General features: G+C 54.4%; 2 protein-coding genes across 2 annotated transcripts in view; one reads left to right on the forward strand and one right to left on the reverse strand.

The window, feature by feature from the left end:
* Positions 1 to 2,316, reverse strand: part of RBPJL (recombination signal binding protein for immunoglobulin kappa J region like) — a 14,076-nt gene extending 11,760 nt beyond the window's left edge. The window contains exons 1-2 of the mRNA XM_075109058.1: positions 2,155 to 2,316; positions 1,192 to 1,358 (exon numbers count right to left, since the gene is read on the reverse strand). Of these exons, the coding sequence (XP_074965159.1) occupies positions 1,192 to 1,358; positions 2,155 to 2,316 (329 nt within the window). The remainder of the gene's footprint in view (positions 1 to 1,191; positions 1,359 to 2,154) is intronic.
* On the forward strand, positions 1,002 to 20,600 carry MATN4 (matrilin 4). The gene is made up of 11 exons (XM_075108783.1): positions 1,002 to 1,235; positions 12,822 to 12,933; positions 14,303 to 14,872; positions 16,131 to 16,253; positions 16,730 to 16,852; positions 16,954 to 17,076; positions 17,216 to 17,338; positions 17,790 to 18,203; positions 18,529 to 18,681; positions 19,459 to 19,563; positions 19,733 to 20,600. The coding sequence occupies exons 2-11, from the start codon at positions 12,843 to 12,845 to the stop codon at positions 19,789 to 19,791; spliced, it is 1,884 nt and encodes a 627-aa protein (XP_074964884.1). The 5' UTR covers positions 1,002 to 1,235; positions 12,822 to 12,842; the 3' UTR covers positions 19,792 to 20,600.
* Positions 20,601 to 20,928: the final 328 nt, after the last annotated feature.

Raw genomic sequence — 20,928 nt, forward strand, 5'->3', positions numbered from 1 at the left:
AGAGCAGGAAGCATGAAAACCCTGCGGCAGTGAGCTCTGCAGGGGACCGGGGGCCAGCCGGGGTGGTCACCCCAGGCATCTCCCTGGCTGCCCTGTGCCTGCCCCAGCAGTACCAACACCCTCAAAATACCCAAATTTGGTAATGCAGTAGTGGCTTTTCTGCTAGAAAATTCAGGCAATGTGGGTGATTCTCTGTTCCTCAGGTAGCGACTGATGTTAGTGCAAAGAGGACGGAAAGTGCTGTTGAAGCACTAAAACATAGTCCTGTGAAGCACTAAAGGTGGTTCCTAGCACCACTAGACTGATGTAAGTGCTGAGAAGAGGTGAAGGGCTAGGAAGGTCTACTCCAGGGTATCTAAGAAGCTTCTGCTAATGACCTCCATTGCTGCAGCTGGGCACATCAGTTGACCTTCTTGTGGGAAGTTCAGCCTGAGGCTCTACAGCCCTCAGAGCTCTGGTCTGCAGCTCCCTGGTTCAAACCCACCTCCCCACACTGCAGCCACGACCTGCAGATGTTCCTAAACTCCCAGGGCACTGTAGCTCAAATGGACATTAAGCTTGGACTCTCCTTTTTCCAGGACCCCCTGAGTTTATGGGGCTCCGAGGTGCATTCCCACAGTTGGGGAAGACGAAATAAAGAAAAAAAAAAAAAAAAAAAAAAGAGAAAAGAACAAGAAAAGGGGGGGCGGGGGGAAGGGAGCAGGGGGGACAAAAAGAAAGCCTCTCCCTGTAAGTTCTTGGCAGGCAAGGGCTGGGAACGACCCCGGGCCAGGCACAGCTCGATGCGGTGCCGCCACACACCGCTGCCGACGGCCGTTCCCACCTGCGTGCGGCTCCCGCCCGCCCGCGGGCACCTGCACGGACACGACCCGCGGGGCGAGAGGCGGTGGGAGTCGGCGGGTGGCTCTTCCCCCCCAGCGCTGCCCCGGGACCGGCCCGCCCCGCCGCCCCCCCGTTCCCCCCGCCCCGTTAAATGCCGCCCGGGGCCTCACCGCCTGCCAGTGCACCGCGCACCGCACCGAGCAGCTCTGGGCAGCCCCGCTCCGCGCCCCACGCAGCTCCGCGCCCCGCCCTGCGCCCCGCCCCGCGCAGCCCCGCGCCCCGCCCGCGCAGCCCCGCTCCGCGCCCCGCGCAGCCCCGCGCCGCCCCGCGCCCCACGCACCGCCCCGCGCAGCTCCACGCCCGCCGTACCTGACCCAGTAGCGCGGCGGGGAGCGGCTCCGCGGCCGGCACGGGTGAGTGAGGGGCTCTGCGGGCGCCGGCGCCCCTGCGGGGAGGGAAGGGAGAGGAGGAGGAGGAGGAGGAGGGTGAGGGTGAGGGTGAGCCCGGGCGCGGCCCGGCGGGGCTGAGCCGCGATGCTGTGCGCAGCGCCGAGCACTGCGGCGGGGGTTGGCAGCCCCGCGGTGTGTGTGTGTGCGTGTTTCCCTTGGAGGGGAGCAGCCGTCCTGGGCACGAAGAGCAGAAAGCAAAGCCGGGGCGTGGGGGGAAAGCGGAGCCTTTGACGTGGGTTTTATTCCCAAAAGCTGCGGGCTGGAGCCCTCCCGAAGCCCCCCAACTGTGCGGCCTCGTCCCCCTGCAGCGGTGCCAGTGGTTGCCCTCCCGAGCATGCTGGGCTGGGGGATATGTTTTGGTGGGCAGTAAGAGGGCATGGTACCCCGCTCCATCTCCCAGTGCCTGCGTGGAGGATGTAACCTCTCCTCTGCTGTCGGGATGGCACAGGTTGCAGTCTGCCTGCTCTGCTCACCTTTTGCCTAGCTTTCGGGCAGGTTCCTGCTTATACAATCGAGGATCTCTCTTATCAGAGAATAATAAGGTCTGGTACACCTGGGCAAGGTGTACTGAGCAATAGGAGATCGAGATACTGCAGAAAGATAACTTGAAAGTGTGCCCTAAGTTTGCTATGCGCTGCTTCTGCACGACTGGAAATTTGGGTCTGTGCATACTCATAAATATGTTTGCACAAGCAATCACCCACCTTTGGCTTATAATTCCAACAATTTCACGGTGAAAAATTAGCTTTGGGCACTTTTGTTCCAAGCAATTACATGGGAAAACTTGTTTGGAAAATCAGATTATTCTGCAGTCATCGTATTTGCGCTAACACGCAGCCATCCGAGATAAGTGGAGCTGAGCAGATACACGCTGTGGTGGTACGTGTTCCTCTGGCGTCTTCCCTCCTCGTTCTGCGAGGACAGCCTTTGCTGTGGTGCAGAGCTGCCGAATTGGTCTGGGAGGCAGGGCTGCAGAGCGGGAACCGGTGTCGGTGAGGAGCCTGGCAGAGACATGGGACTGTCCCGCTCCGAAGGAGGTCACCATGTGTGTGCAGTGGGACTGGGGGCAGGGGGGAAGAGGGCTCCAAGAGAGGAGCCTGTTCAGAGCCCCAACTCTGAGGGGCACACAGCGTTACCTCTTCTGCTTAAACCCATAGGATTTTTTATTCATTTAATCCCAGTTTATTTATAATTTACTATAAGTTCTCTCTGTGGGACCCTCTGTAGCATCTCTTGATAGTAAAGGTTTTTTTTTCTTTTTCCAAGAACAGGAGGAGCAATTAATCACAGGTAGTGAGCGTGCAGGTTCTCAGTAACAAGTAGAAACTGCATTTCACAAGCAGGTTCTTGTGATCTCTTCAGGGTTTCATTAGATTGGCATTTGATATCAGCAAAAAGTGTGTGTAGGGAAGTCTGCCCTCAGATTTCAGCCCTGATACTTGCCACCAGGATATGGATAAATTTGGCCTCATCCAAAATACAAATTCCCATCTGGAAGGTGTGCAAGGTATCTCGGTGCTTGTAGTAAAAGAACACTTTCCATCAAAGTAGGTGGGGTATTGCTGCATCCAGCTGGAAAAAAAGCTGCTGCTGATTTTTGTGGAAGTTGTAACTTTCTTTTTTCTTGAAGAATCAAAGAAATTTTATGTGATTAGTACAAGATGGGCTCAGGAGCTGCCCTTGTTAGCGATGGTAGCAAACGAAAAGACGAAGCCAACAAGGCAGCCTGTTGTAGGCAATCTACGGTCACAGAAGATGTTTGTGCTCTGATTGCTCATAACAGCTTTTCCCTTGAGGTTGGCATTAGGGGTTAAAGGTTTTCAAGAGAAGCCTTTGTTTAAACATCTTTAAAGTTTCCAATAGGGGCCCCTTTGTTCACTTTTGGAGCAGTGTGCCTGCCTTGTTAAACACTCAGTGCTCATAAAATGCCATTTACAAATGCGTGATGAATAGGGCTGGAACATGGAAAGGGGGGAGATAAGCAGTGTTTCTACCTACCCGTACATGTGAATTACAGACAAGCCTGACTGAGTGAATAAATGGGTACTAGAAGAAACATAGTAAAAAAAAGATTGAGTGGTGCTTATAAAGAAACTTACAAAAATCGGCTACTCCCCCAGAACCAGTCAGTCTCTCTTCTGCCAGATGTCACACGTCTGTGACACCCCTGCCGAGAGGCTGAGTGGCTCCTGCCACTTGTCATTACTTCTCAGTAATCGTGTTTTCTCCACTTTGGACCCAAACAGTAGCAAATTGATCACTTGGGCTCCGTTGGCTGGAAGGGAGCTCACGCAGCTGCCATAAGGGCTCCATTGAGCAGCTGGGTGCACGGACCCAGACTTCGCACTTTCTGTTACCTGCTGTGGGCTGGCAAGAGTCTCCCCTCTGTAGGTATTTGCAGCACAGATGTACCTTTGGGTATTGAGTAACATTTTTAGCACTTAGAAGGCTTTGGTTCCCTCTCCCATCCTGGCCAAATGTAAAGTGTTTAAAAACAGCTCGGTTAAAGCAGGGGACGGTATAGGCATGCGCCCAGGAGGCTCCAGACTGGTGCACAGCTATGGCAGTGTTTCCATGTGGAATGCGCCCAGGCTGCTGTGCCAGATCCTGTGTCTGAAGCTTTTCTGGTTCTCCGGCAGCTTGTCCTTCCAGAGGCTGGATCCATCTTCCTTAGCAACTTTCTGCCTTTGCCTGTGTCTCTTTGTCCACAAACTTCTGATCTCTCACCTCGCAAGCCTTTGGTTGCACACATGAATCCATCACTAACCTGATCCCTCTGGTGCCCATCAGGGAAATCTGTAGGGATCTGCTGTGGGCCCTTGCAGAGAGGTGGCAGTAACTTGGTTTGTCTCCAGGCTTTAGCCTTCCTGTCTCTGTGCTGTATCATGCTGCTTTGCTGGTTGATTGCTACTGTATAAGTTTGGAAGTCTTTGAGTTGTAGTCTGCAGACCTGTAGGAGTCCATGGCAGGAATCAGTAGGAGCAGACCTACTGACAGCAGAGGTAACCTGCTATTCAAGAATCTGTGTCTTGGCTGGAAAATTAGCAGGGTCCACATGCTGAAAAAGATGGAAAGACCCCGCCTTTGGGTATTGATAGCTCCTACACTTGCAGCTGGACTTGGATAGCTTCTGTGAAGTGTCACAGACATCCCCCTCGTTCTTCTTCTCTTTTTACAGCATCTTGCTTTGGCTTTAAGAGTACCAGCCAGGATGAGAGTGGCACAAAACATTTCAGTCTGCACTCAAACGCCAGGCAACAATCTCACTACCGCTCCTCCCTTTCACTCTCCCTGTCATCTGATGAACCTCTCATTTCAAGATCTGAGGGCAGCTGCTCTGTGCCCAGGTTCCCTAAAGCATGTCTGGACATTCCCATGACTGTCTGAAGTGCCCTTGTTTCACCCTGGCTGGGACTGTGCCCTCATCCTGGGTTGCAGGTGGAAGAGCCAGCTCGGGTCCTGGCTCTGCCACAGGCTTCCTGCAGTCTTGAGAAAGTGGCTTTGACACTCCTGGTTGCTGGTTCCTCGTGCCATGCTGTAGGACTCTCCTTGGAGAACTTCATGAGGCCTGAAAGCCTCAGTGAAGCAACCTTGAACTGTTCCCTGATCTGTCCTGGAAGAAAAGACCTTGTAGGCACCTTTGGCAAGAACTCAGTAAATGCCACAGAATTAGACAATTTCAACTAGTTGCTCACAGGCTGACCAGCAAGGGCTAATCTCACATTGGGGTGAGGTTGAGGTCAAGCGGTCCTCAGCCATGGCCCCAGGTGCTGCTTTGAGTCCCTGGGGAGGTCTTGCAGGAGGTTTCCACACAGCATCTGTGTGTGCTGACAAGGACAGGATGATGCTGAGGCACAACCATCCCCAAGGCACCTGCTTTCCAGTGTGGGCAGATGTGAGGCCACAGGCCACTGCGATGCCGGTGGAAGTTTTTCTCTGGTGCATCTCCTATGGGCTGACGGCATCCTGGTCCTGGAACGGTGGTTCCCCTGCTGTCAGAGGGAAGTGGCAGCCGTGAAGTTAGGTGGGAGCAGTTTCCCATGCTACCTTTGGGGTTCTTCCTGTGAAAAGTAACTAGACAAAGAATTCAACCAACTTGCTTTTCTGTCTTGAGGAGGGCTGAAAAGTCTCCGTGTGCTCTTCTGCAGCTGCCAAATGCTCCTCACTTTCTGCTATTTCAATTAAACACACAGCAGGATGAGTAGGATGAAGGGGAGAGGCACAAGAATATTCTCCTGGCATATTTCCTTATGCCAACACATTGAGTCACGTCTCCAGAGTGAGAAATATGATATAAAGATTTAGAGAAGGAGGTCAGGCAATGAACGTTTGATTGCGGGGCTGAAACAGCAGGCGCTCTCTGTGGTTGTCTGTGCCATGTAAGCTTGCTGGAGGTCAGCTGGGGATATTGGTCCCAGCAGATTCAGGAGACAGACGTCCTGCTAATAACTATCAATCTCATTGGTTAGAGATACCAGCCCTGCTGCATCAGCCGTTCAGCTGACAAACTCTGCACCAGCCCAGGAGCTGCCCTGGGCCATTTCTCTTCCGCTTGTGGTTGAACATGCATATTTCTGGGGAAAAAATGCTCTCTAACACCTTCTTCTCAGAACAAGAACTTGGGCAATGGATTGCTGCCTCAGCTTCTGGATGGCCCAGACCTCCTTCCCTCCAAAGTCTGAAGTCTCTTGGCCTAGTTCAGCTGTCCTTCAGGGGCCTGTTTGCAGAAGACCATCTGTTTTTTAAAGAGTCAGTAAGGTGGGTCTTTCTCCTGTTGATCACTCCTCATCAAAATCTAAAGGTATTCCAATATTCCTCCAGCTTTGCTTTAAATACCAGTTAGGAGCAGGGCTGAGTTTGCTTGTCCTGCAGCTCAGGAGACAAGTGCAGTCTAAGGCCTTGAGTGGGACAGAGAGGAACGGAGAAATGCTACCAGCAGTCCTGAAATAGGAGCTACCTCATGACATGATTAGTTGAACAAGGGAAATTGGCTGACCATGTTTTCCTCTTGGCTAGATCTTTAACATGTGCTTCAAATGGCCATGTTTAATTTGCAAGTGAATATAGCATTTATTCTTGCCAGCTGTTGCCACAGCAGCCCAGGTACATGTTTCAGTGCAGAGGCTGGCTTGGCAGGAGGCTCTCCTCCTAGCTGAGTTGCAGAGCACTGGGAGGCTTTTTAGAATAGAATCATAGAATTATTAAGGTTGAAATGACGTCTAGGATCATCAAGTCCAACCATCAACCCAACACCACCATGCTTCCTAAACCATGTCCTGAAGTGCCGTGTCTACACGTGTTTTTTTTTTAATACCTCCAGGGATGGTGACTCCACCACCTCTCTGGGCAGCCTGTTCCAATGTGTGACCACTCTTTCAGTAAATAATTTTTCCTAAAATCCAATCTGAACCTCTCCTGATGCAGCTTGAGGCCAAGATAGATTTAGAGGTAGATTGGTAGCAGAGAAAGACCTCATGTGCTGTCATGGAGAACATCTAACATCTAACACTTAAGTGGAGTCCCCCAAGGATCGATATTGGGCCCAATGTTATTCAACATCTTTATAAGTGATCTGGATAATGGGATCCAGTGTAGCCTGATGAAGTTTGCGGATGACACCAAGTTGAGTGGGGAAGTAGACACTCCAGAAGGGAGAGCTGCTCTGCAGGAAGATCTGGATAGGCTGGAAGAGTGGGCTAACAAGAACCTTATGAAGTTCAACAAAGACAAGTGTAAGGTCATGCACCTGGGGAAACACAATCCGGGAGTGCAGCACAGACTGGGATCCACCTGGCTGGAGAGCAGCTCTGTGGAAAGGGACCTGGGGGTCCTGGTGGACAGGAAGCTCAACATGAGCGAACAGTGGCTGCTGCGGCCAAGAAGGCCAACGGGATGCTGGGTTGCATCAAAAAGGACATTGCCAGCAGAGATCAAGAAGTCATTATCCCACTCTACTCAGCGCTGGTCAGGCCACACCTGGAGTGCTGTGTCCAGTTCTGGTCCCCACTATACAAAAAGGATGTGGACAGGCTGGAAGGGGTCCAGAGAAGGGCCACCAAGATGATCAAAGGACTGGGAAGCTGCCATACGAGGATAGGCTGGGAGAGCTGGGTTTGTTCAGCCTTGAGAAAAGGAGGCTCAGGGGGGATCTCATCCCCATGTACCAGTACTTAAGGGGTAGCTACAGAGAAGGTGGAGACTCCCTTTTTTACATGGAGTCACATGGAGAGGACAAGGGGGGATGGACACAAGTTGCTCTTGGGGAGATTCCGACTGGACACGAGGGAAATTTTTCACAGTGAGGACAGTCACCACTGGAATAATCTCCCCAGGGAAGGGGTTGACTTGGCCGCATTGGACACTTTCAAGAGCCATCTGGACAGGGTGCTGGGCCATCTTGTCTAGACTGTGCTCTTCCTAGAAAGGTTGGACTAGATGATCCCCGAGGTCCCTTCCAACCTGTGATTCTGTGATCTAAAAGGGAATGCTCTGTCCATTGCTACAACCAGCATTTCCCTCCCAAGGGGACTTCAAATGTCATCTCGCAGTATAAGCCTGTCGGGACTTGTATGATAAGTCCATGCACAGTGAAACAAAGACATCTGTCACTCAGCCTGCGAATGGACCTGGACAAGAAACCTGTCTTCCTTGTGCCCTACCTGTGAATATGCTAGTCCTAGTGAGTGCAGGAGTGGGCCACATAGATCGGGGAACTGGCTTTTTGGGGGAGTAAGGGGAGAGAAAAAGAAGTCCCTTATGCATTCAGGAAGGTTTTCCTGTTACAGCACTCCTGCTGATTCACTCCTGTTGGGTTTGGAGCCATGATGTGCTGTTTGAGAAATACAGCCTTATTTTTCAAACGTGTCATTCCAGGTGGCACTTGGCCCAGTAAAGCTGCCATAGCGTTGTAACCAGAGAGTACTGCAATGTCCTGGAAAGAGTCTGCTCTTATTCTCCCACATATGTGTTTGGGAAGAACCAAAGACACATCAGCCCTTAAAAAGGGGGGAAAAAAAAGCCATTCTGGGCTGGAAATTAATGCCGTTTCCCTCATTTCAGTGTGCTTGTGCCCCCGGGCTCTTACTTGCTCTGAAAACTGCATTGCTGTCCTCATGGTATTTGCCTGTCACCCAGCTGCTGTGAAGGATAAGCACTGAGATGCTGGAGCTGTGATTGAGTGCAGGTTCAATGCTGCCTGTAAAATGGTCCTGAGGGCAGATTCAGTGCTGATGGGCTGCAGAGGCACCGCTGAAAGCTCTGCACCTGCAGGCAGGGAGCATCTTGAGATCATGGATTGTGTTGGGAGAAACCAACCTTTGGCCAGCCTTCCAGGAGAGGGTGGATCCAGCTCCAGGGCTGTCCCAGGCCTCATCCACTCACACAACTTGAGGGTCTTGTGAATATATGGACAACCTGCTAGCAGTCCATTGGGGTTTCCACAGCAAAATCCAACCTCAGGAGGTGCCTCCAAGTTGATGTAAGTTGGCTGCATGTCTCCAGGTAGCTCTGGTTGCTTCATTGTCCCCCATGCCTGAGGCAAGACACGCTTTGGTCACCCTTTCTTGGTACCACATGCGTTTTTTGGACAGCCTTCCTCTTGGGCATGGACCTGAAGGATGACTTGCTGTCCTGCTGCAGACATGAATTTTTTTCTCCCTGCCCTCAAGCCTGAGGCCAGCTTTGCTGTCTTTCTGCTGTTGTACTGGCAGGACTCTGGGGTCCTAAGCACAAAGAGTCTGTGTCCAGGCTCCTGAGCCTACTTTGGTTTTTTTGACACTTTCATCAAATAATGCTGATGTGGGAGTGGAATCATGGCCTGCCAAAACTGCCTGGTTGGATCTCTGCAAAGAAAAGCCCTGCAGAACAAAGCGGAGTACATGGAGAGGCAGGTGAGGTGGATGAGTCTCAGGAACATCAAATCTAGGGCTGCTCTACTATTGGCCAAGGTTTCTGGCACAGAAATACATGTTATTACCTGGTAGCACATGTGGCATCATTGCCATACACCCCTGCCATGCATGCCCAGGCACACTGTGATGTCTCCTCCTGCCCACGGGCATGCTGCATGGGACAGCCCTCCGGCTTTGCTCGTGTTGGGTAACAGTGCCTGGTCAGAGGCCCCCAGCTGTGCCCCACTCCTTGCAGTGCACGGTGATCCCTGGTCCTGGTTTCTTGTGGGGTCTAGAGCCAGGGCAGAGCTGCTGCTGCTGCTCCCACAATGTGCCAAAGGTCTGCCAAGCCCAGGCAGGTGGCTGGAGTCGTATGGTTTTTGACATAAACAAAAATCTCAGCTAAAGGCTGATGTGCCCAGATATATGAAATCTTCCATATGGTTGTACCTGAGACCTGGCTCATGACTCCATAGCCACAGTCCACAACCTGCTTTCCTGCTTGTGACACTATGGTCCGGGCATTGAATGCACAGCCACCTCCTGAGCCTTTCACCCCCTCTTTCTCCATCTGCTTCATCCCCTCTGCAATTTGATATATAAAGCCCCAATCCCTGTAACAACGAGGAAGGTATGGAGTTCACTGCATCCCTCACACTGCTCCCTGCAATGTCCTATGCTTTGGGCTTGCCCAAGGGAGGATACGCCCGGGTCCAATCTGCATGGATGAACCAGAAGGGGAATATTCAGAGCATTTCTGTTAACCTGTAGCCAGAAGAGAGCTGCCAAGGAGGTCACACTGAAACCTGAAGCGGCTGTTTTTCCTGAGACTCAGCATTTGGCAGGGAGAGCAGACAGACAAGTGGCAGAGCAGGGAGGAATACAAGCACCCTGGGGGGGGCAGCACTGCCAGAAGAGGTGCCCAGGGAAGGTGTGCTGCCTTACCTGTTTGCCTCTGGGGATTCATCTCCATGTCTTCTTTGTCCAAGATCACGAGGAGAGTCAAGAGGAGGCTGGGGTCACTGCCGATCCTTCTGTCCTTACATGTGGTTCTTCCCTTGGTCACCCTCTGCGTGCTGTGTACCCGAGCAACTCCTTCAGCAGGGACAAGCAATGTCTGTTTTTCCCCTTGCACTGCTCAGAAAGGTCAGGAGATGGTCCACTTCTTGGCTCAGCTGCTGTGGGGTTTGGCTGAGCCAGCCCAGCTGGCAGCACTTGCCCCACCTGGACCTTTTCTCCTTTATAGCTCAGTGTTATCTCAAGGTCTCCGGCATTGCAGCAGGCGCCGTGTTTGCTTTGCCTCCCAGCACCTGCCTGCCAGCCGGTTGCTTCCCACCCATCTCCCTCCCACTCCCGGGTGGTGACAGAGGGCTTGGGGGAGTGTGGGAGCCCTGGAGGTGGGGGGAACCCCCACGGGGCTGCAAGTCAGCCCCAGTGCTGCCAGCCCCAAAGGAGCGAGGACAGCAAGTAGCAGGGGAAGTTGCCCAGCATGAGATGGTGTGAGAGAGACTCATGGGCAGCTGTCCCATTAACTCTGCTTCCCTGTCCCCATCGCCTTGCTGCTGGGGCAGGGATGGCTGTTATATTGAACTGGGGACCAGGGCACTGTCCCAGCCTGGGTCTCTGCTGCCAGGACTGGTGCTGGATGCGTGGCTGAGCTGCCGTGCCCTGCCCAGGCAGCATCAGTCCCTCCAGCCGTGGGGAGTGCCAAAACTTCATCCAAAGCTGAGATGCTGTTAAAAATAGATCAGTCGTGAATTGGTTTTCTCCTCCTTGGTTTCTGGCCTGAGAGCTCATTCCTCTCTCTGGGCTGGCTTTGAAGCTGTCTGGATGCTGTGAGACGCAGGCTGTGTGCCAGCCTGCCATTGCAGGGAGGCTCGGAGAGCTGCAGAAACGTTATAGGTGGCACAGCTGTCCCCAAAATATTTAGTGGTTAGTGTGTGCTTTCTCCCCTCAAAGAAAGCGCTGCTGGAAAAAGAATTTGCTAAATAAATGGGGGAATGAAGCTGGGCTAGGAAGGGCTGTTTGCTCCTCTACTTGCACGTGATATTTTTGTGAGGGGGTGCAGGCACCTGAGCACTCCTGGCCAGTGCTGCCATCAATGGGCCACAAGTGATGCTTGCCTTGGCCCCACGGCTTCCCAGAAAATGCCTGCGGGGCTGCAGCCTCCCCTTGGCCCCACAGCCCAGAGCGATCACACCGGCCCCTCCACTGTGTGGCTCTGCAGGAGCTCCTGATGCCCACTGTGGGGCCGCCACATCCCAGGCTGGCTGGGCTGTTCACACTCCCTGGGAAAAGGCTGTGTCTCCAACTTTGAGACTGGTATTCTGTATCCTAGTTTCCTCTTGTAGCCCTTTTCTGTCCTTCTAATTCTTCAATATAATTTTTCAGGTGTGAACACTGAGTCTGGAGACAATTTTAAGATGCAGCTGTGAAACCTATTATCAGCATTGCTGCTATCAAATACATTAGGTTCAGGGCTGCACGTAACCACTGAGCAATTAAATGGCAACCCTGGTGATGAATTACAACTGAGACCTCCTGGGGCTAAATAAATATCGGCTGATAACTACCGATAAAGTGAATTTCCATGTGCTTTTTTAAAAAAAGCACCCTTCTAGTACCTGTGCCCTGTTGCAGTGCTGCACGTCTCCTGGGGGAAGTGGCATTAACTGTGGCATTTCCCCCTGCAGCACCTTGGATTTCCAACCAGAGCTGGAAAAAAAATAAACCAAATAAACCCATGTCCCTGCAGGAGCCAGGCAAGGGCAGGGGAAGGCAAGGCAACACAGAGGTGGGCCGGGAGGGAGACAAGTGATAGGCTAAGGTTTTGGGTAACTGGTCTAAATATCTTTCCCCAACTACCCCACCTCAAACGCATGAAAAAACTGTTGGGTGCAGAGCATGCCTTGGAAAAGCCAGCAGGATGGGGAGAGCTGCAAAGCGCTGGTGACGGAGCAGTGGCGTCCCCCGGGGTGATGCGAGGAAGGAGAGCAGCTGGCTGGCAGTGCTTCACCCAGCACCCTGCCCTGGGGAATGGGTGCAAGGCCATTGCACAGGCACCGTTACACCCTGTGCCTGTGGACACTTCTGCTCCCTGCTCTCCAAAGGTAGTTTGCAAAAAGGCAGAGAATAAATTTGTGGAGCTTCTTGGAAAAATTTTTTTTTTCAGTGACTTTGCAAGACTTCTGAGCAGGTTTTGTCTGTGCTGGCATTTCATCTTGGGGCTTCTCTTGCACATTGCTGTGCAGAGGGAGTGTCAGGAGAGCTGGTGCTCCACAGCCCCGGGTGCAGCTTTCCCACTCTCCGGCTGGCTGTGGAGAGCAGCTGCACCGCCACTGAAAAAGCATTTGGCTGAACATCCCATCCGCCTGGTTTGCAAGTGAAAATAAGGCTTGTCTGATGGCCAGCTCCACCCAGAGCAGAAAATCAGACCCTTTGGCAGATCGTTGCTACTGTAATGAAATTTAGCTGTGCTGAGACTGCCAGTCCTTGAATGGTAAAAGTCCCATGTGGGTTCAGAGAAGTTTGGGGATGGATCTGTCACAACTGCTGCTGCTCAGGGTTTTTGGCACTGCCTGGGGACACCCACGAGAGATGAGCGTGGCCCCATCGCTCAGCCCACCCTCAGCACTGATTGCAACATGTCTTATCCCTGCAGAGTCCCCCCAGCCCCAGAGACATGTGGTCTCGCAGAGCCATGATGAAGCTCCTGCCTGTTGCCCCTCTCCTGCTTCTCCTGACGACACTGGAAGCTAGACCAAAACCTGGAGGTGAGCCCTGGCCAGTGGGAATTCCCTACAGTAGAGAGAAGTGAGTCTGTCAGCGTAGTGAAGTCCTTGGAAGACGGCTTGCTGCTTGAGGTGGGGGGGCTTGATGCTTCTTTAGGGGCATCCCCAGGATGATCCCCCCAGGCATGGGACCCGAACTTCCCAGCACTGCCCAGGGGAGCGGGAGCCCAAGCCTGGCCCCAGCACTGTTGTGTTGGTGTCACTTGCTTTGGGCATGTACTCAACCTTGGCACAGCCCAGCTCAGGGCTTGCCACCCTCCAGGCTGCAGGCTCCAACCTCGGCAGCAGGCAGAGGCATGAGGGGGAACCCCCTACCTGCATGGGTCTCCTGATGGGGGGACAAAGCAAACCCAGGGGCACCAGCCTCTCTCCTCCCAGGGCAGAGGGAGCTAAATCAATTCCAGTTTAAAAACAGTGAAGGCACCAAATGAAGAAAGGAGTGGGTGTGTCTCGGAGACCTTCAGAGCAGTTGAGATGACAGCCTGGGTCTGGGCATCATCCCAAGGGGACTCAAAGTGTTTGCTTACCATAGGGGCCAAATTCTCCCAGGCTTGGATACACACAAGCCAAGCAAAATATGTTCATTGGCATTTCACTTGCTAAACACTCTCCCGGTTTGCACTGGAAGTAGCACCTATATGTCCAAGAGAGGCTCTTTGGTTCAATCCCTGCTGTGTGCATGCCCTGAGCTGTGCTTCTCACTGTCTCATTTTCTGCCCTTAAGAAAAAGACAACAAAGCAAGCCCTCGTTTTAGGCAGAAACTGGCAAAATGCAGTAAAAAACAGGGGAAGCTGGAGCTGCGGTGGGAAGAGAAGAATTGCCCAAAGCAGTGTTTTTGTGCTTGGCACTGCAGCAGCAAAAGCCCATGCAGTGCAGAGGTCTGGAGCAGGAGCTGCAGCTTGCAGAGGACAGCACCAGGCACTGGGCTGTTTTACACTTTAATGTCCTGATTTGCTGCAGAGGTGAAGATGCTGCTGCCTAAACTCTGCCAGGGCAGATGCCAACAGAGAGAGAGGAGTTTCTGCAGCCTCTGGGGCTGTCGGCTGCAAAAATGCAGGGAGCCAGAGCTGGGCCTGGCTGCAGGGACAATGTCTGGGAGGAAGTGAGACTGCCATTTCCCCACAGCCAGGGCATGTCTACCTGCCCTGTCGTCCCTGATTCTGCTCTGCCAGCACCCTCCGTGGGTTTATTCGGCAGTGGGAAGGTGTTGGTCTGTGGGGGCTGCCCAGACCTGGCCCTCTCCATCCCCCACTGAACACCCCTCCAGCCACCCAGTGGGGATGTCTCCACTCCCAGCCCTGCTCCTCACAGGCAGCTGCGAGGCTGAATCATCTCTTTGCCCTCTTCCAGCCCTGAAGTGCAGGACGGGTCCCCTGGACATCGTGTTTGTGATTGACAGCTCCCGCAGCGTGCGCCCGTTCGAGTTTGAGACCATGCGGCAGTTCATGATGGACATCATCGGCAGCCTGGACGTGGGCCCCAACGCCACACGGGTGGGGGTGATCCAGTACTCCAGCCAGGTGCAGAACATCTTCTCCCTCAAGACCTTCTTCACGAGGGCAGACATGGAAAAGGCCATCAACAGCATCGTGCCGCTGGCCCAGGGCACCATGACAGGTTTGGCTATCCAGTACGCCATGAATGTGGCCTTCACCACGCAGGAGGGCGCGCGTCCTCTGCACAAGAAGATCCCCCGCATTGCCATCATAGTGACAGATGGGCGACCCCAGGACCGTGTCACTGAGGTGGCCACCCAGGCTCGGAACGCTGGCATCGAGATCTACGCCGTGGGCATCCAGCGGGCAGACATGAACTCGCTGCGGGCCATGGCCTCGCCGCCGCTGGAGGAGCATGTCTTCCTGGTGGAGTCCTTCGAGCTCATCCAGCAGTTTGGGAAGCAGTTCCAGGACAAGCTCTGTGGTGGGTGAGAGCCAGGGCTGTGGGGTGGCAAGGGCTGTCCTGGTGCCTGCTCCTCACCTAGGCTAGAAGATGACCTTCAGAGGGGTGTTTGGGATGGCTGCCCTTGCTAGGAGCAGTGTGGACAGGGAAGTAACCTCCCCGATGGGATGCCAGGACAGATGGCCTTTCCTCTTGCTCACTTCTCTGCTGCTGAGGTGAGATAAGGAGAGCTTCAAAAGCATTGCAAACAAGTGCTTCTCTTCACCTGTGCGCAGTGGCTCTGCCCCAAGCCAGGACGCCGTGACAGCAATTGCTGCACGCCCAGCTTCCCACTGGGACTATTAAAGAGCAGGAAATATGGAGTTGGTTTCCCTGGGTGTGACAGGGATGGGTGACACATCTCAGAGCCCCGTACACATTTCAAAGTGGCTTTAGCAGGGTCTCCTCCTACGCAGTCACGTGCATGGCATCTGCTGCGTGCACATTTGTGTTTAATAAAACTCTGGCCGCGTGATGCTGCTCTGGAGCGTCCAGCCGGTCTCGGCTGGGAGCTGGGAGGCTGGTTCACACTGTGGCCATGCTGGCGTGGGTTGGGAGCTCACAGGCTGGGACCTGTCTGTGTCCCCCCGTGTTGGCAGGCTTTGCTGGAGACCTGGCACTGCAGCAGGCTGGCGAGACCTTGCTCAAGCTCTCTGGTGTCTGTTGAAGGGCAGAAGGCAGCTCCAGACTCTTCCAGGCAGTATTTCCTAGCCAGGGGCATGTGTGTGCCTGCAGGGCTGCATTAGCGCCGTGGTGTGTCCCTGCTTGCTGGGGCAGGGGTCCAAAGCTGACCAGATATTGCCCCCCCATGGCCCTGATATGCTCCTGCACCTGATGCCTTTCCTTACAACGCCCTGCCCCTACTCTGCCTGCCCTGCTGCTCGCTTGCTGGCCAGCTCTGCAGGCTCCTGGCCACACAGACACGCAGACCTGGCTCCTGCAGCATGTTCCAGCTGAGCTCAGGCTTTCACTTAGCTCAAGCTGTCAACAGCATCAATTAATATTGAGCGTTGGTTTAGTGCTCAGGTAGATCTGAAAGCTGAGGCAGTTCAGAAACCTGCCCCGAGCAGTGTCTGTGTCTGTGCACTGGAAATCAGCGGGTGAGTGCTGAGGCTGGAAGGGCCGGGGCCATGCAGGTTTTCCTGGTGGCTTTGGCTATGGGGACAGGGTGTGTGTGGGAGCCAGAGTACCCCCATCCAGCATGCCCGTGGGCTGCTTTGATGCCCTTTCTGTCTTGCAGGGGTGGACATGTGCGTGGAGCAGGAGCATGGCTGCCAGCACAGCTGCGTCAGCACCCCTGACTCCTTCTACTGCGAGTGCAACCCGGGCTACAGGCTCAACGCGGATGGAAAGACCTGTTCCCGTAAAAACCCTTTTTTTATCCTAACTCTCCTAGAGGACCTGTAGTTACAGGTCTCATGAAAGGAAGCTGAAGCACAGCAGAGGACCCTGCAAGGCCAAGAGCAGCCGAGGTGCTCTGTTCACTGGGCACGCTGCCTCCTGGGTCTGTAACAACTGTGTATGGTGCTTGGCATTGCTAAATCCTGGTCACCTCTCTGGGATGGGACACTCGGGGCTCACATGGGCACAATCAGCTGCCTGTCACCTGAGGGAGCTCCAGGCAGTGGGTACCAGAGGATGCACGTCCCAGCCCAAGTGCACAGTGGAGCCCTGTATTTTGAGTGCAAAGTTGTATTAGTTGGTTCTGGGCACCAGCCTGGGACTTTTCCTTCTTGTCTCAGGGTGCTGGGAGCTTCCTTGAAGCCCTGGCACGATCCCTGCTTGGATGCCCTGGGGAGACCAGGACAGGAGGGTGATGGGTGTCCTGTTCCTCCGCAGCCATCGATGCCTGTGCAGATGGGAGACATGGCTGTCAGCACCAGTGTGTCAGCACCCGTGGGTCATACTCATGCCGCTGCCGCATGGGTTACTACCTCAACCAGGACAAGAGGAGCTGCTCTAGTAAGTGTCACTCTCCTTTCCTGTCCCTTCTTCATTTGCTTTTTGCTCTCCCTCTTCTTTTGTCTTTTCCTTTCTGCCCACCCTTCTCCTTCTCTCACCAGTGATCGATTACTGCAGCTTCGGAAACCACAGCTGCCAGCATGAGTGTGTGAGCATCCCCAACGGGCACTACTGCCGCTGCCGCAGTGGGTTCACGCTGCAGCCCGACAGCAGGTCCTGCACGGGTACGTCCTGGTGCGGCAGCACAGCACAGCCTCTGGTGTATGGCAGACACTTTGTCCTGCCCAGTCCCCAGGGGAAGGGTTGTTCCTGGGCCACCCTGCCTGGATGGGGATAACCCTGTGCCCTTGGCTTGTCTTTCAGCCACTGACCTCTGCAATGGGGTGGATCATGGCTGTGAGTTCAAGTGTGTGAGCACGAAGGGCTCCTACCGCTGTGTGTGCCCCGAGGGCCAGCAGCTCCAGGCTGACGGCAAGGCGTGCAGCAGTGAGTACTGGGATGCGGCTCTTGGCATCCTTCTCGTCTGGCCTCTGTGCTCCTGGCAAGGGCTTACCTGGAACTAGGCTTGGGTTTTAAGTGGGACTTTGTCTGAGCTGGGCTGGAAGAGGATGGAGAGCTGGCTGGGCTTGGGGGAGCATCCCGGCTGCTGTGGGTATGGATGCAGTCTTGTGTCCTCAGAGACATGGCCCAGAAGGTGTAACAGGAGCTTTGAAGAAAGGTTCAGGAAAAGGGAGACCTAGGAGAGCCTTTCAGGGGATGCTGGGGTGGCAGTGGAGGTTTTTGGGCTGAGACCCCTGGGCATGCTTTGCCCTGCTGCCCGGCCTCACTCCTGCTGCAGGTCCAGGGGGTCCACTCAGTGCCCCAGCCCTGCGCATCTTCACTGTGATGGTGCCCACAGCCAAGCTAGTCCCTTCTCGCCTTCTCCCTGTGCCTGCAGAGTGCGGGGCCGGGCACGTTGACCTGGTGATGGTGATTGATGGTTCCAAGAGCGTCCGGCCCCAAAACTTTGAGCTGGTGAAGCAGTTTGTAAACCGCATCGTGGACCTGCTGGAGGTGTCTCCCCACGGCACGCAGGTGGGGCTGGTGCAGTACTCCAGCCGCGTCCGCACCGAGTTTCCCCTCAACAAGTACCACAGCGCAGATGAGATCAAGAAGGCAGTGATGGAGGTGGAGTACATGGAGAAAGGCACCATGACCGGCCTTGCCCTCAAGCACATGGTGGAGCACAGCTTCTCCGAGCTGGAAGGTGCCAGGCCTCTCTCCCATAACGTGCCCAGAATTGGGCTTGTGTTCACAGATGGGCGCTCCCAGGATGACATCTCCGAATGGGCCAGGAAAGCAAAGGAGTCAGGTACAGGGGGCCAGGGAACCCTAAATTGCAGTGCTTTGGGATCTCAGGATGGTTCCTGGGGTTGGCTGGCTCTGGGGGAGGCTGCTGCATCCAGCCTTGGGGTGCTGCACCACCTGGGTCCCCAGGGGCTCTCAGCAGCATTCTTTGTGCAGCAGCTTGCACCGCAGCAGTGGTGCCATGCTCCTGCCCACCCTTGCCAAATTCCTGCAGTGTATTTGGGAAGCCTGGAGGAAATCCTGCATCGTCAGCTTTGCTCCCTCTGTGCTTGTGGTTGCTTGATGTGGGGCTGCTGGCACAGTGCTCAGGATCCATCCTTGCCACGCAGGGATCATCATGTTCGCTGTGGGTGTCGGCAAGGCCGTGGAAGAGGAGCTGAGAGCAATTGCCTCCGAGCCAGTGGAGCAGCACTTCTCCTACTCAGCGGACTTCACCACCATGACCCACCTCGTGGAGAACTTCAAGCTGAACATATGCCCAGGTGGGTGCCCCTGGCCACACCAGGGGGGCTCAGCCCCAAGTCGGGGGAGCCCTCCTCTCCCTGCAGAGCTGGTGGGGTGGTTTGTGCGTCTGTGCCCCAGGGCGGAGCTGGGCTGGTGTGAGCCTAGGGTGTTGTGGGTATAGAGGTGGGTCTCAGGGAGGGATTGGAAAAGGAGAAGGTGGAGCTGGGCAGTCCAATGGAAAAGGTATGGCATGTGAATGGCTGCCCCAGTGCTGTTGCACAGGCAGAGTCTGGGGTCACACCCTGCCTTGAGGGATGCCCCTCCAGCTCTGAGGATGGTCTGTCTCCTCATCCAGACCTGTGCTTCTGCTGCTGACAGGTGCAGGAGGACCACAATGGGTTACTGTGAAGGTCTCCCTGCTCTGGGGCAGGCTGGGGCTCCCCAGTGCTCTTGGGACCCCTGGGGGCTCCCATGGGGCTGCAGATGTGGGTAAGCAGCCCACCACCACCACCCTGGCTCAAAGGTGAACCAAAGCTCCACACTGGCTGTCCTCAGCATGCTGTGACCGTATGCTCCGCAGGATGCCTGGTGGGATGCCTGGCAGCGAGCTTGCTGGGCTAGCAGGGATGCAGCATTGTGAAAAGGAGCAAGGCTGGAAAAGAGGGGAAAAGAGGGGAAAACAGGAGAGCCCCAAGCCTTAGTCCAGCTCCAGTGGGTGGCTGTAGGAACAAGGGACTCGTGCTATGTGGGAGCAGGGGAGAGCCTGGTGCCGCAGGCCTATGCCTCTGACTGCACCCAAACTCCCACGGTCACAGAGGAAGGCAAAGGGGAGATGGAGATCCGCAGCCCGTGTGAGTGTGAGGCGCTGGTGCAGTTCCAGACGAACACCGTGGCCGTCCTGCAGAGCCTGACTGAGAAAAATATCCTTTGTGGTGATGCCTGGGCTTGCCAGGGTACAGGGCAGCCTGGGGACACAGGGAAGGAAGGGATGGATAAATGGGAGTGGGGAAAATTTTAGGGTCCTTCAAGGGGAAAAAGCCCTTTGCTCACCACACCGTTGGGCTCACACTGTTTCCTTAGTACGTTCACTTGCTCAGATGACGGCCAGGCTCGAAGACTTGGAAAAGCAGCTGGCCAACAAGAAGTGATCCTTGCAGAGGGCTGCAGTGCTCAGACAGGGCACAGGGACGTACAGTAGCTATGTCGCATTGTTATTGCTAGGTTATTGTAAAGCATCACTGTTTGTTCTTGTATCACAAAATCCCAAGGGGGACATGGAGTATATTTAAAAAACCAAAAATCCTAAAAAAAAACCCAAACAAACAAACAAAAAAAGAACTTGAGCAAAAACCCCTGCTACAAAGTCAGGAGGTCCAGCCTCTGCTGTTGCCTCGTTCCTCCAAACTGGCAGGTCTGGGATGAGGTGGGATGACTGCATGGGCAGGCTGAGCTTTGAACAAGGAGACATGACACCCAGCCTTTTCCCAAAGTGGCTGGGATGAGCCAGGCCCTGCGCCGCTCCCCCCAGCCCCCAACAAGCTGCTTTGCAAGAGAAAAAAAAGCCTACAGTGATGGCACCCTGAGAGCTTCTGTCGTCTCAGTGTCTCCTGCCAAGTGGTGGGGCAGGGAGAGCTGGGTGCCACGGGCAGTGCACGGGGACGCGTGCCACCTAGCTCACCCAGCCGGCTCCCAGCACGGTGCCCAGGTGTGCAGCCATGAGAAAGCAGGCGGCAGGAATCGGCAGATCCCCTTGCCCCTGTTTTGACAGAATTGTTTGGGAATCAGTTATTATCTTACTTGTTTTTTTATCCCATAGCAAAATGGTAATAATTCTTTCTATAAAAATCTATGTGTGTGTATATATATTTCATTTTGAGAACAGGGTAGTGCTATTTTTAAATACTTCTTTTATACATGGAAATTTCTATCCTGACAATAAACACCCTGAAGATTTGTATGACATGTCCCTCTCCTTTTGGCTGGGCTGGAGCGCTGCGGCGGCACCTCTGTGTCAGAAGAGAGGCCTCTGGCTTTTGCAAAGACCCACTGTCCTCAGGGTCCAAAGGTCCTTTGGGAAAATCCTTGCTTTGCTGATGCTGCAGACCAGCCTTGGCTGGAGGGAGCCAGTATGGCACAGGCGCTGTGTCATCATCCCCTGCGTTTGCTTTGGAGCCTGCACCTGCTGGAGCACAGGGAGCTCAGTGCCTGCTCTATGAGGGTGTAAACACGCCATGACAGTGGTGCAGGGCCACGTACACCCACAGGGGATGTGGCCCTGGTGCCAG

The sequence above is a fragment of the Phalacrocorax aristotelis genome, chromosome 13 (genome assembly GCF_949628215.1).
Source record: "Phalacrocorax aristotelis chromosome 13, bGulAri2.1, whole genome shotgun sequence".
NCBI lineage: Eukaryota > Metazoa > Chordata > Aves > Suliformes > Phalacrocoracidae > Phalacrocorax > Phalacrocorax aristotelis.

Excerpts from the sequence above, each read along its gene's own strand:
- MATN4 (XM_075108783.1), top strand. The coding sequence starts at position 12,843 with ATGTGGTCTCGCAGAGCCATGATGAAGCTCCTGCCTGTTGCCCCTCTC. Across the intron at positions 17,077-17,215 it reads CGACAGCAGGTCCTGCACGG|CCACTGACCTCTGCAATGGG; the intron begins GTACGTCCTGGT and ends CTTGTCTTTCAG. Across the intron at positions 19,564-19,732 it reads GCAGAGCCTGACTGAGAAAA|TTGCTCAGATGACGGCCAGG; the intron begins ATATCCTTTGTG and ends TAGTACGTTCAC.